Raw genomic sequence first — 14,472 nt, forward strand, 5'->3', positions numbered from 1 at the left:
TAAAAATTAAAATTAAAAGAAAAGAAAAGGAACGAAAGAAATGACATAGCTTGGCACACAACATAACGCAGAGCGACGCAAAGCAAAAAAGAGCATGGGGTGCAGAGTTAACACAATCATTAGGAGAAAAGAAAAAAAATAAAATGAAAGGGGGAATGCCATTTTGCCCCTTTTCTTACACTGTATGATCCCTATGATTATTTATATTCCTCCCTCCCCCTTCAGGAGGGGGTGGGGAGGGACACACTTTTCCAGTGTTACATATTCTGGTAACCTATATTTTGGTGGCCTCCCGTATTATTTGCTTCTCTTCTAGTGGTAGATGGTGGTACCCTACGATTATATATAGTTGATCCATCTGTAGAATCCGCTGTAGAAACAGTGGTGGTGTATTCTGATGCTGAATCGAATGTTGAACTGTTCTCTGTGAACGTATCAAAGTCGCGCATGTTGGATCTTCTTTTTCTTCTGCTGCTATTGTTCTTTGCAAAGTAGTTACCGACCCAGGAGGGTAGAAGATTATACTGAACGAAGGAGGAAGGGAAAGAAAAAAAAAAAAAGGGGGGATAGGAATATGAATTCCATATATATGAAACAATGTTCTATATTCATTGTTTTAAAAAAAAAAAAAAAAAGGGTGAGGAGGAAAAATATTAATAAAATGCTATTATTCATATATTTTTAAATGTGTGTGTATGTATATATTGTGCTAGTTACTTTGTAAAGAAAGTAAGCCAGTGCTGGTAATCCCATTACAGCAAACACAGAAGAAACAATAGGAGCAGTGTTGGAGGTTATGGCAGGGGGGGATATTGTTCCTGCTTCAGCCCCTCTACTTCTTGTTAAAGATTCTAATTCAAATTTCAACTTTGATGGTTCCTGAATTTTGTCGGCACCGTCCTCTTTGAACATTTTTTTAAATTGAGTACAACATGCCTTTTTAGTATTTGTACTTTCCTCACAGTATTGTTCCATTTGATTATAAGCTTTGGCAGCTCCTTCCAAATATTCGGAATATCCCTGAGTACAAGTGGACCCGGAAGTCCGAGATTTTTGTATGCATTCTGTTATAGTTGAATAGTCAACAGAATAATTATATATTGCTCTTGCATTATAGAAAGTTCCCTCTTCTATATTCTCGTCTGTAAGTCCACAAGTAATACTACCGAGCACCGATCTCAGCTTATTGTAAATGTCACCCATAATTTCCTTAAATGAATTATTGCCGTCTTTCACTTCTTTCCATACTTTATCTCCCAACCAATAATAAAAGAGATAAAACAAATTACCTTTCAGTTCATTATTATCTATGCCGTTACATATGTAACACCAAGCTCCCGTTATGTTGTCAACATCATTCAGCATTTCCTTACAGTTACCCAGTGCACTCTTTAAATAAGTCTTTACCGTATCCTTCTGATTAAAAATTATACTTTCTGCCGGGCACTGCGCTCCTTTGTTGAATTCCTTGTACCTTAATTTTGAAGGTAAATCATCCAAATTGCAGTTCTATGAATATAATTAGTAAAAATAAGTATGTGTTCCTACACATTGTCATGGTTGGATGACTAATAAAATTTTGTATGTAGACATTGATTCATTTCATATGAAACACAGGAGAATAAAAGCAACCTTCTCAGTGCTATTCTTTTCCCCTCTTTTTCTCGCAAACATTCACACCACTAAGAACACTACAAACACTACAAACACTCAAAACATTACATACAAAAAGAACACCACTGCTTTCAATCACTCTACCTACCACGTCGGCAACCGAGAAGCTGCCCGATGATCCGGCTTGGTTTGGATTGGGGTTTGGTTTGAGTTTACTTGTTAATTGAGGTATCAATTCTGATTGGATCTTATCACAGAACACTTTATATTTCTTATTAAAATCATTACAATAAGTACCTTCACTATGATACCCTCCCTCGCAACCTGCACCCGCAGAACTACATGCTGCCCTAATTCCTTGCAGGTATATTAAATATTCCTTAGCTTCTGTGGACGCACAGTTTTGTACAAGTCTCTGTATGGTTTCGTAACCATGGGAGAAAATATATACCTTTTTCTTGTGTTCGAAAAGATGCTTGTTATTATCTTCGTACTTAATATTACACTCGTTCCCATTGGGTACACCATGTAGGGTGTTATAAACTATTCCTATGAATTCCCCCAAGTCCCCCCTACTTCGACCCTTAAAGAATAATTCCCCCACCCAATAGTAGAAAAAATAACATGATACACCTTTGAAAGATGGTTGCGTATTCATCCAACATGCGGAACAATAGGAACTCATTATTCCCTTTATGGATTCAGAAAGCTCAGGGTACGCATTTAATGCTTTCCTCAACTTAGCTTCCCACACATTAGACTCGAAACCACGACCACTACATTCGTCCTCCTTAGTACTGAATATATTATGAAGCAAACTATATGAGTGTAACTTCTTCAGGATTTGTTGCTACAAATATAATTAACAAAATATATATGTATGTATTCTTATTCCTCCCTTAATTTATTACATTATGCATAGAATATTATGTGCATACTTCCCAATTATTCATGTGAAACATGAGAACGAACCTCTACTGTTGTTGTTGTCCCTGTTGGTGCCATTGTTTAGGTGTATATTTTTATATATACTAGGTTTACATTAAAGTATGTTCATAGAAAATAAGTATATCAGAATTCTGCCCATTCTCATAAGGATTATTGCTATTCACAAATATGTGTAAAATTCCTACTTTTCACTCGAATAATACACACTATACAATCTTCCAAGTAATGATAACTTAATACACAATATGCATCAGATCACCATGTATATATAGGAGCGCAATTCTCTTCTATCAAAATTTTTATGATACATTATTAATTAATGTTCTACTTTTGTTAAGAGAATTAATAAAAAAATTTTATCATATATAGTATAGCTTGTATACACAGGAAGCACATTCCTCCCCTACGGAATGTGCACATATCCATTTATCCATATTCAGTGAAAACTATGTATAATCACAATACAAGTATAGAGGGAAAAAAAAAAAAGAAAGAAGTGAGGTTTACCCATTAACATGTGATAAAATACAATGTGCATCCGAAGAGGGGGACAAAATGCTCAAACAAATAGTACATAATGTGGTGTGCACATCTTTCCCATATGGACGAACTGTTTGTATATCATAATTGAGTAAGGAAAAGGAAAAAAGATTAAAAAGAAAAAAGAAAAGAAAAGAAAAGAAAAGAAAAGAAAAGAAAAGAAAAGAAAAGAAAAGAAAGAAAAGAAAGAGATGGAACTTTTATTACTACTGAGAATTCATGAATGTAGGTGTAGGTATAGTGTAAAAAATGTTATTATTATACAGGAATGTGTATATTGCTATCCAACCAAATAGCTCACGTAATTCCTTTTATTATGTAATTTTCATTTATTTCATGATTTCAAACTCCCTATTACATATGTGCACAATGTACACACATGTGATAAAGGAGGGGGGAGAAGAGTATTATTCCCTGCACATATGTATATGAACTATATATTACATATATGTATGTTAATAGTCCTTAATGATTTTCCCTTAAAATAATTATAAAACATAGAATTCATATAATACATAGTTACATATTTGGTTCGAAAAGGAAAGAAGGAATTATGTTTTATATTTTTTTATACATTATAACAGTGAAAGTACGTGTAAATAAGAGTATTATGTGTTGAACAGTCACGTATAATGGGGAGTACCATAATATAACAATGTAACAGTTACATAGAGGAAGGAATGGAAAGGAAAGAAAATAAATAAGTAGAAATTCCTGAATTTTTTTTATCTCCTCCTTTTCATTTCCTACAGCATATTTCTTTATAGTTCACTTTGACTGCATATAATAATTTTGATGCATATAATGATTTTAATACATCTGTATGTTCCAATATTGTTTGGAAATTGAATGTGTGCACTCTTATTACTTGAGAATTTTGAACAGTATATGATATTATGAAAATAGAAATCTCATATGTATTCATAATTGTAGAACCAGCTGGGTGTTAACATATATATTCCTTATGAATAAAAAGAAGGAAGAAATTTTTAAATAAGCCCATTATATACAGCAGCATATATTAACCATGTCAGAAACGGCACCAGCAGGACCAGTGAATGTTAGTTCTTAAGTTCCTCCTATATTCAAGGAATAATATATGAAAATAATATGAAAAATATTATTCATATATATAAATATTCCATGCATATAATGTAATATTAAAAAAAAAAAAAAAAAGTGTGAAAATACATATATATGGAAAAACGTACACACTTACACATACATACACTTACATATATATTTCACTCCTTTCCACTTACTTTGCCATCTACATATTTTCAGCCGGAGAAGGAGGAGACTTTCCCTTCGCATCAACATTTCTACAGTAAATTCGAAAATGGAAGAAAGAGCAAGGGAGCAAACTGTGACGATAGTAGTGCTTGCGGCAAAGAAGTAACAAGTTATCAATTGGAAAATAAGGAGCTCAAGGAGCATCTGCTTCGAACTCAGGTAGCGCTGGACTATATATACGAAGAATACAAAACAAAGGGGGAAACATCAAAAAGTGAAGCACGCCACTTCTTTTATTATTGGTTAGGTGATAAAATATCTAAGAGTAAAACAGTGAAGCCCACATTCGAAGGTGCCATAAATCTTATTTGTAGGGAGATAAGGAAACATTGTTCGTCAAAACAATGTGAATTTCCCTGTGATAATCCTGATAGAGTTCTTTTCCCTCAAAGAAAAAAAATATTCGATTATTCTTACGATTATAATTACATAAAGGGGGATTTACTTCAAAATGAATCCACTTGTAATGAGGACGAATGGTCAGGTTACCGGGAGGGAGTTAATAGAGCATGTAGTGCTGTGCGTACAGATTGCACAAAAGGAAGCAGGAAGGATGATGAATATTGCAAGGAATTCGAAACAAAGTACGGGGTATATTGTGATATGGTGCAAATGTCAGAAGAAAAATGTGAATTAACGACTGAACTGGAAACCGTGAAAGAAGAGAATGCGAGAATTTCTTCCGCAAAGGACAAATTGGAGACCACCCTTTCCAACACTACCCCTACCACTACCACAGCCATTTCGTCCACCCTTACTACCCTTGGACTAACAGTTGTTCCTTTTCTGCTATATAAGGTATAATTACCACTACACAATTAAAAGTTAAATAATATAAGTAACAGTATTTCCTTTCCTTAGACCCTTCCCCTTTTAGACCCTCCTTAGACTCTTCCTTTCCTTCTTTCATTAGACCACTCCTTTCCTTCTTTCGTTAGACCACTTCTTTCCTCCTCCTTAGACCCTTCCTTCCACCCCTAACAAACTTGCTTCCACCTACAACCCCTAAAACCACCTTCCTTCCATTCAGTATAAACCATGGTCTTCCTGGTCCGGTAACCAATCTTCTGGAGGAAGGAGCACGAAAAAAAGGAGAACAATTGGACAGAACTTTGATGTGCCTGCAGAAGATACATTCACTGAATATTCCACAGATAATTCAACAATATGTGAATCTACAGCAGAAGATTCTACCACACTACGTTCTGCTCCATACAGAAGATCGCCTACTGCGGGTAGAAGAAATAATGGAAGTCACGGAATGGTAGGTTACCAGAATATGTAACATCCAGGGGGAAGGGAATGTGTCCTTCCCCCCTTTTTAGGACATAAATGACAGCACTCAGTTTATACGGTGTAAGGAACAAAATTACATTTTTCCTATTTTTCCCTTTTGCTTTTCTTTTTTTTTTCCCTTTCCGCATTGTACGGAAGTGTTCATTTATTTTCCCTACAACATTTTTATCTTTGTAATTTTTTTCTTTTACTTCAACATAATAATATCTTTCCTTCTTCTTTATACATACAGATACTTTTATGAAAAGGTCAGTACTTTTTCTTTTCTTTTTTTTTTCTGCGCCCCATTTGGAGTATCTTTTTTCATGCAGTTGTGCATACATTCAAATGAAGGAAAGGAAAATAAAAGAATGCAAAGGGGGGGTACATGGTCACTTGCACACGCGAATATAATTAACGAACCTATATTACGGAATTTACCGCGCAACATGCTCACGTAGATTTGCTCGCTACCCCATTTGATAGGTCCCCCCTTCTTAATGAGCTGTAAATTTCACTTTCACGATTGCCTGATGTGGGAGGGGTGGTAAAACGGTTGAAAAATTGGAAAACGCTTCAGTGGGGAAGAAAAAAAAAAAAAAAAAATTAAAAATGCTTTTATTATTTGAATTGCCTAAATTGAGCAACAATTTGGACGTAGAGGGTTGATCAGCTGTGGAGTGGAGAATGTGTCCTTAACTGTGTGTGTGGTGTATCCCCTTTTGCTTACCTATACGACGATCACTTGGTCTATCACCACTTGGTTTATGACCGCATGGGTGACGACCTTTACCGCTTCACAAATATTTCAAAATAAAGGAGGGCATATCATCATCCGTGTGGTACGTTACCATACCAGCTGTTCAAGTAGGGGGTCGAAAAAAGGAAAAACGAAAGGGAAGGAAGGATCATAATATTACTCCCCCGAGTGCACACACATCGTGTAATGGAAAAACTGCAGTTGCAAAGGGGTGTGTCACCGTTGCCTCTGCGCGGCCTCACTCCCGTTACAGAAAGACCTGCATGATGTCCCGCTCGACGAACGCCGCCAAGTCGCTCATGAAGGAAGCCGCGTGCGAGCCGTAAATGTGGCGATGGTCGCAGGTGAGCGTCATCATCATGCCCCGCTGGATCTTCAGGTCTTCAAAATTCTCAACGTTCGCAATGTTCGTGCCGACGGATAGGATGCAGGACACGTTTGGAGGGAGTGTGGCGTCGAACTGGTAGGTGTTAAACATGCCCAGGTTGGAGATGTAGAAGTTGCTGCCCGTCATTTCGCCGGGCGTCAGCAGGCCCTGTTTGCCTTTCTCGACTAGCTTCTGCGCAGAAAAAAAAAAAAAAAAAAAAAAAAACTAGCCATTTTTGCCTGAACAAGTTGAGCTATTTTGTGAAAATCGCCTGAACAGGTAATACATTTTTTTTGCGCAAGTTCGCGTCTTTCAGCTGAACTTCTCACAAACCTTCCATTCACCGGCCAGGGTGTATATATCCGTCTTGTTAACCCGCTTGAGGACAGGCGTCAACAGGGAGTTCTTCAATCCCAAGGCATTCCCTATATGAACGTCTTCGTTAAATAATATTTTTCCCTCCCCCTCATCGATGAAGGTTGAGTAAATGATGGGATGCTTCAGTAACACATTCGACACACACTTGCTCAGGAGGACAGTCATGCTAATTTTGTCCTTAACTTGTTCATACAGTTTTTGGAGAGCGTTTGTTTTTATAAAATGAGTTATGCGGAACACTGGAATGGATAGGGTACGCATCATGTTGTTTTTTATTGCCTTTTGGACGTTTGTTAATTCAATTATTTTTTCCTTCGAGGGGGTAGCTGCTCTTGTGCGTTCCAGGTGTGAAACCACGTCTTCGTATGTCATACGTCCAGGTATCTTGGGTTCTCTGCGTGCATATGTGCGCATGTGTTTGTGTATGTGTGTGTGTCGATGTGTATGTGCTTTTGTTAAGTTCGCTACTGGATTGGTGTGCCGATATGAACTTACTTAATATCCGCTGGGGTTAGCTTGTTCTGTTCCATCAGCTCGGCTGCGGAGGGAAGAACAATTGGAGCGTCTCTCCCTTTGGGGGGCATCTGAAGGGGGGTAGGAAGTGGAAGGAGTGGATAGAATTAAATGGATTTGAATCGAGGTCATGCCCGCTGATACACCACGTAACATCTGCGCAGTTTTTTATTTTCTCCCCCCCTTCCATTCATACCGTGTCCCGCTTCTGATCTGTTGAGTCTTTCCCAGGTGTATCATCGCCGCGTGAACTGTACAGGTAAAATTACGTTGGTAAATAATGAGCACTCCGGGGTGCACACTTTGGTGTCTACTGTGATTTCGTTTATTCTCACCTGAAGAAGTCCCCAGAAAGGTTGTTGTACTTGTCGCAGTTCAGAAGGAGCCGCTCTTCCATGGTTCGCTTGTCGGAGGGGCTATGATAGGGTGGTGGTCATGAGAGTGGCAACCGGAGTGGCATTTATCGTGGCATGTAAGAGGACGCACCGCATGGGGGTCACCCCCACCGGGACTAGCCTAGCCCAACTCAAAACGGAGAGCAAGTCTACCTCATGTTTTGCAGAAGAAGTTTTCCTTCCTGGGTGCCGCTGAGGGTTTCCTCGTAGTGCCTCAAAATGTTTTCTTCGTTTACGAGTTGGGCGTCCCTGGGGGGTAGCGGTGAAGTGAAGCATAGATGATGTGAAGGCGAAGTCAAGAGCAGACATGGTACACAGTTTCCTATTAGTCTAACGGTGTTTGCTCTTCCTGTGGAGGGTCTTCTGCCTGGGGGAAAAGGGGGTGAAATTAAGCGGAAGGAGAGAAACACCAACATTACATGCCGCACCAACCGTCCGGGTCGTACCTTCCTGGGGGAGATGATGGCGACCGGTTTGTCAAAATCAGCGAACTGTCCTTCTTCGACAAATATTTTTTTAACGATGCCTAGGAGGTTCCAATATAGCGAATGGTGTGTGTGTGTGAAGAATTATACGTCATGTGGACTGACACAACGATGGAGAAGAAACTGTTTTGCGTTAGAAGACGCGCTGCTCTGTTGCATGTATTAAGTTTAATAACCGTAACAGGGACTCTCCACTTCGATGGTGCTTTTGTCGTCTTCCACATGGAAAAGGATTTCGTCCTTATCGACGTAATCATTTTCTTTGCGGGTCCATTTAATTATCCTCGCTCTGTTTCTCTTGCTACTTACGAAGGGTACAAATATTTTTTGCTCACCTGTTTGTTGCTGTGAAGTCTGTGCGTGGGCTGAGTCTGTCTCTGTGGTGTTTCCCTGCGGGACGTCGTCTATCTGTTCCTTTTGCGAACTCTCCCCTGTGGGTTCCTCAGGGGAGTCATCACTACGGGATTCTATTTTTTCGTCTTTCTCCGTGGTTAGAATGCCAAGGGTGTCCCCGACCTTTGCTTCACTTCCGTCTCCCATGTGCTTCACGCGGAGGAATCCTGCACAGAGTCATTTGAGTATGTGTATATTGGGGTGCAAGTGGGAAGGGCGGGGTACACCTATGCACCCCCAAATGATCATGCACATAGGGGTTCATTTTTTCATTTTTTTGGGCAGCTTAGCTGATCACTCCTTAGGGTATACCCTCGTCGAAGGCCTCCACGTCCATATCCGCTTTGTCACTTTCTACCGTCATAATGATGTCGCCGAGCTGAAGGTTGGAAGGGGGGTAGTAGTCCATTTGGGTGGCCCCCAAAAAATAAGGGGAAGCCTCTATATATAGGCGGGAATATTTCACCCCTCCTCTACACATACATTGATGTACTCTCCAATGTCTTTGTTCCACTTGACTATTTTTCCAGACGTCATGGTACTTGACAGGGCAGGCATTTTTATTTCAATCTGAGAGAAGATAACCCCTCTTCTGTTTTTCATTTTGTTGTGAGGGAGAGTTTCCCTGGTATGGTTCAGGGTATTTATGAAGCCATGTTTGTTGGGCAGAGAAATGCAAGTGGAGATGCGCAGGTAGAGAAGGAAGGGGAACCAGTGTAGCAACATCGTGCGTGTGGCTTCTTCCGGCAGTTAGGTTGCAACGACGTGGCAACAGATTCGTCCAAAAAAGGTGGTACAATTTCCGCGGAACAACCAAGCAGGTAGAGCGATGGTTCGTATGTTCGAACCCTTCCAAGCGGTGGTCAGTGACGTCGTCAGGGAAGGAACGATGGAGAAACGCCCTTTGATAAGTAAAAACAAGTGAAGTAATTTTTTAGGGGAGTTGTTTGGTTGGCAAATACAGTCAGCATGTAGAGGGTACACTACACAAAGGTGAACCACAGGGAGGAAATAAAATGAAAGTCATGGGGTGGGCACAGGGAGAATAGTGTACACATGATGGGGTTGGGGAGAAAGAACGAATGGTTGAAAAAAAAAAAAAAAAAAAAAAAAAAAATATTTTTTTTATGGAAAAGAAGCGGACGAGTGGGTTAATCCTCGTAACGTCAGCTAGAGACTTTGTCCTTGGGGGGATCAGCGTCGTCGTTTGTCTTGACGTTGATTTGTTTCCTTTTCACGGTTCCTGAGAGGGGGTCGAAATGGGCAGGCAAGTGTAAGTGTGGATACGTAACGGTTGCGTTGCATGGCGCAGATCGGGGCGACACAGAATAGCGCGGTGAAGAACGGGGAGGAAGAAAAAAAAAAAAAGAAAAAAAAAAAAACATGGTGAAGAAGGCGAAACGAACTGCTGAAACATTCGATATAAGCTTCCTTCTCACTGTGTAACAGGTGTAAGAACAGCGCATGCGTGAACAGTCATCCATACGAACGATGCAATATGTTTCACCCCTTGGCAACGTCGCCACGCCGCGATTTCTTCAATTGCTCACCTGATAGGTTAAACTCGCGCAGGAGGGCTCTCTTCTCCTTCTTGCTTTTCTTCTTTACCACACGGGTGTTCCTGTTGAGCTCGTCGATGTATTCCTCCGAGGGGAGTTCCACCTGGCGGGATCGCTTCTTCTTTTTGTGGAGCTTCTGGCTGAACTGCGCCTCCACTTTTTTTTCTATGTCCTTTTGCATGAGATCCTGTGAAGGGGAGGTAAGAAGGAAACGGGCAAATAGAATGAATGCGTGATTGGTTCGTCGGGGGGGATGCACACAAACGCGTGGCCACCAACGCATATAGCGTGGTCAATCATTGTGTGTAAGTTCGGCTAATGGTTGTTCGGCGCAGTTGATTTGGCTCACCTTGAGGTAGGTGTAGAAGCGGTGGAGGACCTTCCGCAGGAGGGCCATGGTCTGGTTCACGTGGATGCTGATCTCGTCTGAAATGTCTTGGCAGCTTTTCTTCTGGAGGGACACAGCGTAGAGGATGGTATACTCGAGGAAGGTCAACTGGATGGGTACCTTCCGGAAGAGAATTAAATTAGCAACGGTCTGCATGAGGTAGAGAACGTCTGCAAAGGGCTTGGACTCCATGACGAACCGCTTCAGTCGACATATGTCATTGGGGTGGAAGAAGTAGAAGAGGTTTTCTTGGCTGAGTAGCTCGTCGTCATAGAAGCAGGCGTAGTGGTCCCCGTCTTCGTCCTGTAGGGTGAACAACTCCTTCTCCTCTTCTACTACTACTTCATTTTCTGCTTTTTTTTCCACTTCTACTTTTTCCTCTCCGTTTGACTTCCCCCTGGGGAGGAGAAGCTCATCCCGCGTTGGATTCGCCAATATGATTGGGTTGTTATGTAGTAGGTTGAACACAACAAATGATTCCAGCTTTCTGAAGGAGTAGGGCAACAGGCTGCAGAAGCTACGCACAAAGTCCAAATAGAAGTTGGTGAATACCTTCTTGAGGTTTTCATTTAAATGTCTTAACATGAGCAGACTGAACTCTCCTGTTATTTCATTCCTCTGTTGTTTGAGGTAAACGGGGATGAAGCTATTTTTCTGCCAGAAGATGAGTAGCCCTTTAGTCAGTCCGAAGCACGTGCCCACGTAGTCGACGTGGCTCAGCTGCTTGTCGAAGAAGATTCGCCCATCCGTCCCGTTACCTTCTTCACCACTGCAGCGGTAAAGAATGACATTCTCCCTGTAGGGTGCTCCACCCTCTCGACCCTTTCCATTATACAAACTGTAGTAGTCGAAGAGTTTGTTCAGGAACTGCGAGCCGTAATTCAAGTTCTGTATGGACGGGTGGACGGATATACGGACCACCCTTATTCCTATGTAGCTGTAGAAGTAGTAATCGAAGTGCTCGGTGACTAGGTAGGGCATCAGGTTGCCTTCGAATTCTTTGGGCATGGAATGCTTCTCCGCAGGGGGGGTTCCTGCTTGTCCATTTTTGCAATCGTCATTTCCGCTGTGGTGACCATTCACCTCGCCGTTCCTCTCTCCGTTCATTTCGTTGTGGTTCTCCCCACCTTTGGTGAGATCCTCCAGCTTGATCAGGCGTTTACCCACACCAGGGTGAACAATCCCGTCGATGGCGCAATGCAGCACGCCGTAAATGTCCAGCTCGTCTACAGCCTCAGCGGACAGACTGTTGCAGTCCACGTTGCCACTCAGGAGGACAAACAAATGATGCTGCTGGGAGTCCAGAATCATGATCAAATCGTTTGGTGTATTCTTATAATGGGAGGTAACAAAAAGAGTCATAATTTTTCTGAGGAAATTTTCACTCGTTTTGGTAAAACGTTTGAATATGCTTTTGTTAACAAAGTAGAGTTGGCAGTTGGTTGGAGAGCAGAGGGAGTTCTTCAGTTTGAATGGCTCATTACAGTTGAGGCAGAGGAAGTTATTTAGCCAAGCCTCTACCTGGTCGTTGTAACTGTACCTTATAGGTGTGTCCAAGGAGACATCCACGAATGCTCTTTCAAAGTAGAGTCTTTTCATCTGTTTGAAATCGTCATAACTCAACTGGGTTATAAATTTCTTTTTTAGCTGTTTGAGTAGCTTAAAAATGAAGGTTTTTCCTGTCCCTTCGTAACCATTAAGGGTGGTCGACAGGATGGTGATCTCACCTTTTATTTTTCCTCTTAAAATGTCGATGGGAATACAGGCAGCCTCATCTACGATCATGAGTTCTGAGTTCACCATGTCCTCCTCCAGTATGTCAAAGTAGCGAATCCTCTGCTTAACATTACTTAGGTTATGGATATCCTTAAAAACTATGATTTCTTTTAACCTTCCCAGGTTGTGTATCCTCTCGTAGTGAGTGAATTCCTTGTACCCCAGGAGGTGAAGCCCCTTCTCTATAAACTCATAAATGGTCTGCATGCCATCGTTGTTGCCGGAGCAGAGAATCACGTTGGTGTAGTTGAAGTAGATACTTAGGGCGATTAATAATCCTAACGTGGCTGACTTTCCCCTCCCTCGGTTGGCCAGCAGGCTGATAAGCACCTCCTTTAGCTGCCTCTTCTTCTCTTCATCATTGCGCAGAATTTTACACATATTGAGCAGGACCTCCAGCTGGTCGATGGTGAGGCAGATCCGCAGGAGGTTCATTATGGGTCTATTCAGGAAGGAGTACGGGGTGGCCTGTTCATCTGCCGCGTCCGTCCCGGCGTTTCTGATTTCGTTGCCACCTTTTTTGCCGATTTGCTGTTCTTCTTCCCCCCCTGCGAAAACCCTTGCGGAGTACAAGAAGCGACGCCGCTCTTCCGCCCTTTTCTCGTTTTCCTCACAAATGGCTTCCAGCTGAGCCAACCTCTCCCTCAGTTCCTCTTTATCCGGACAGAGGTGCCCTCCTAAGGTAGCCGCACGAGAACCACTAAGAGATGCGTCCCCTTGTGACTCTCCTACGATGAGCTTCTTCACATGTAAGTGGTTATCATTCAACGGTAGTATGTTCATCTCATCGTCAATAAACATTGCATTGGAACACTGATTCAAGGAGAGAAAAAACCTCGTTATATAATTGTTGTAAACACTAGAGATGCCACTCTGGGTGTACTTCTTGTGGCAATTCAAGGTTAGGTTGTATATGTTCTTCACGTCGTCTAGCTTATTTAAAAGGAAGAGAATGATTCCCCCACCGATTACTGTCTCTATACACCTACACAGAATGTTTGGTGTTATGTAGGAGAAGTCCTGAAGTACGCACATGGAGTACGTCTTCCCGAGAACCTTCTTTGTCTCATTGTAGAAGCAGAACCTAATGTTAGCACTTTTTAAAAACGCATCGAAGTTACTATCTATGGTTGTGTCGAAGGTTCCTTTTTTTATTTTCTTCTTCATTTCCCTGAATCGTTTTTTTTTACTTGTAGAGAAGTCGAGCTTTTTCTTGTAACACCAAAGGATGTTGTGCGTCCTGCTGGCTAGCCGATTCAGCAGGAAGTAAAAATTTACCACTACGTTTTTCCCCTGGTCCCCTATTACCAGGAACATGCTGCGCTGCCCCAGCGCCACGTTGTTCTCCACCAGGGTCTTAATCCGTCCGTCCACCTTTTTCTTCATCGGGCAGGAACAACAGTGTGGTGGTGGTGACTGCTCAGCGTGGTTAAAAAATAGCGGCAGGTATATGCCACTAACGTGGGTAGGTCAACTTTGCTAACGATGACTTGCCCACGGGAGGATCGACAATTACTAAAGAATCGCCCAGCAGTGCAGCATGTATGAGAGGGGCCTCACCAAGGGGAAGAAGCTTCACTCACCGTTGGCCACACTATCAACGGGTGGGGCAAATGCCCAATGGGAAAACCATCTCCAACTGGTCTGAAAAGCAAACCAAACCGACGCAGGGAAGAAATAATTAACACGTCAAATGGGAATTAATCTTGTAGAAAAAAAAAAAAAAAAATTATAAAAGGGAGAAAAAACGAAAAAAGATGCCAGTCATTAAAAGCGGAAAATAAAATG

At 41.5% G+C, this 14,472-nt stretch overlaps 3 protein-coding genes across 3 annotated transcripts; all 3 read right to left on the reverse strand.

The window, feature by feature from the left end:
- Positions 1-257: 257 nt before the first annotated feature.
- Positions 258-2,299, reverse strand: PCOAH_00014930 (KIR protein; the record flags this gene model as incomplete). Its single annotated transcript, XM_020058302.1, has 3 exons — positions 258-524; positions 718-1,509; positions 1,763-2,299. 3 exons carry the CDS (start codon positions 2,297-2,299, stop codon positions 258-260), a joined length of 1,596 nt encoding a protein of 531 aa, XP_019913773.1.
- A 4,378-nt stretch (positions 2,300-6,677) lies between these two features.
- On the reverse strand, positions 6,678-9,687 carry PCOAH_00014940 (Pyruvate dehydrogenase E2 component (Dihydrolipoamide acetyltransferase); the record flags this gene model as incomplete). The annotated part of the gene is made up of 11 exons (XM_020058303.1): positions 6,678-6,989; positions 7,131-7,569; positions 7,671-7,759; positions 7,885-7,939; positions 8,024-8,104; positions 8,237-8,332; positions 8,419-8,450; positions 8,530-8,609; positions 8,745-9,128; positions 9,274-9,340; positions 9,445-9,687. 11 exons carry the CDS (start codon positions 9,685-9,687, stop codon positions 6,678-6,680), a joined length of 1,878 nt encoding a protein of 625 aa, XP_019913803.1.
- Positions 9,688-10,127: 440 nt separating this feature from the next.
- PCOAH_00014950 (ATPase) lies at positions 10,128-14,070 on the reverse strand (the record flags this gene model as incomplete). The annotated part of the gene is made up of 3 exons (XM_020058304.1): positions 10,128-10,204; positions 10,512-10,707; positions 10,870-14,070. 3 exons carry the CDS (start codon positions 14,068-14,070, stop codon positions 10,128-10,130), a joined length of 3,474 nt encoding a protein of 1,157 aa, XP_019913732.1.
- Positions 14,071-14,472: the final 402 nt, after the last annotated feature.

Source organism: Plasmodium coatneyi, chromosome 6 (genome assembly GCF_001680005.1).
Source record: "Plasmodium coatneyi strain Hackeri chromosome 6, complete sequence".
In the NCBI taxonomy this organism is placed as follows: Eukaryota; Apicomplexa; class Aconoidasida; order Haemosporida; family Plasmodiidae; genus Plasmodium; species Plasmodium coatneyi.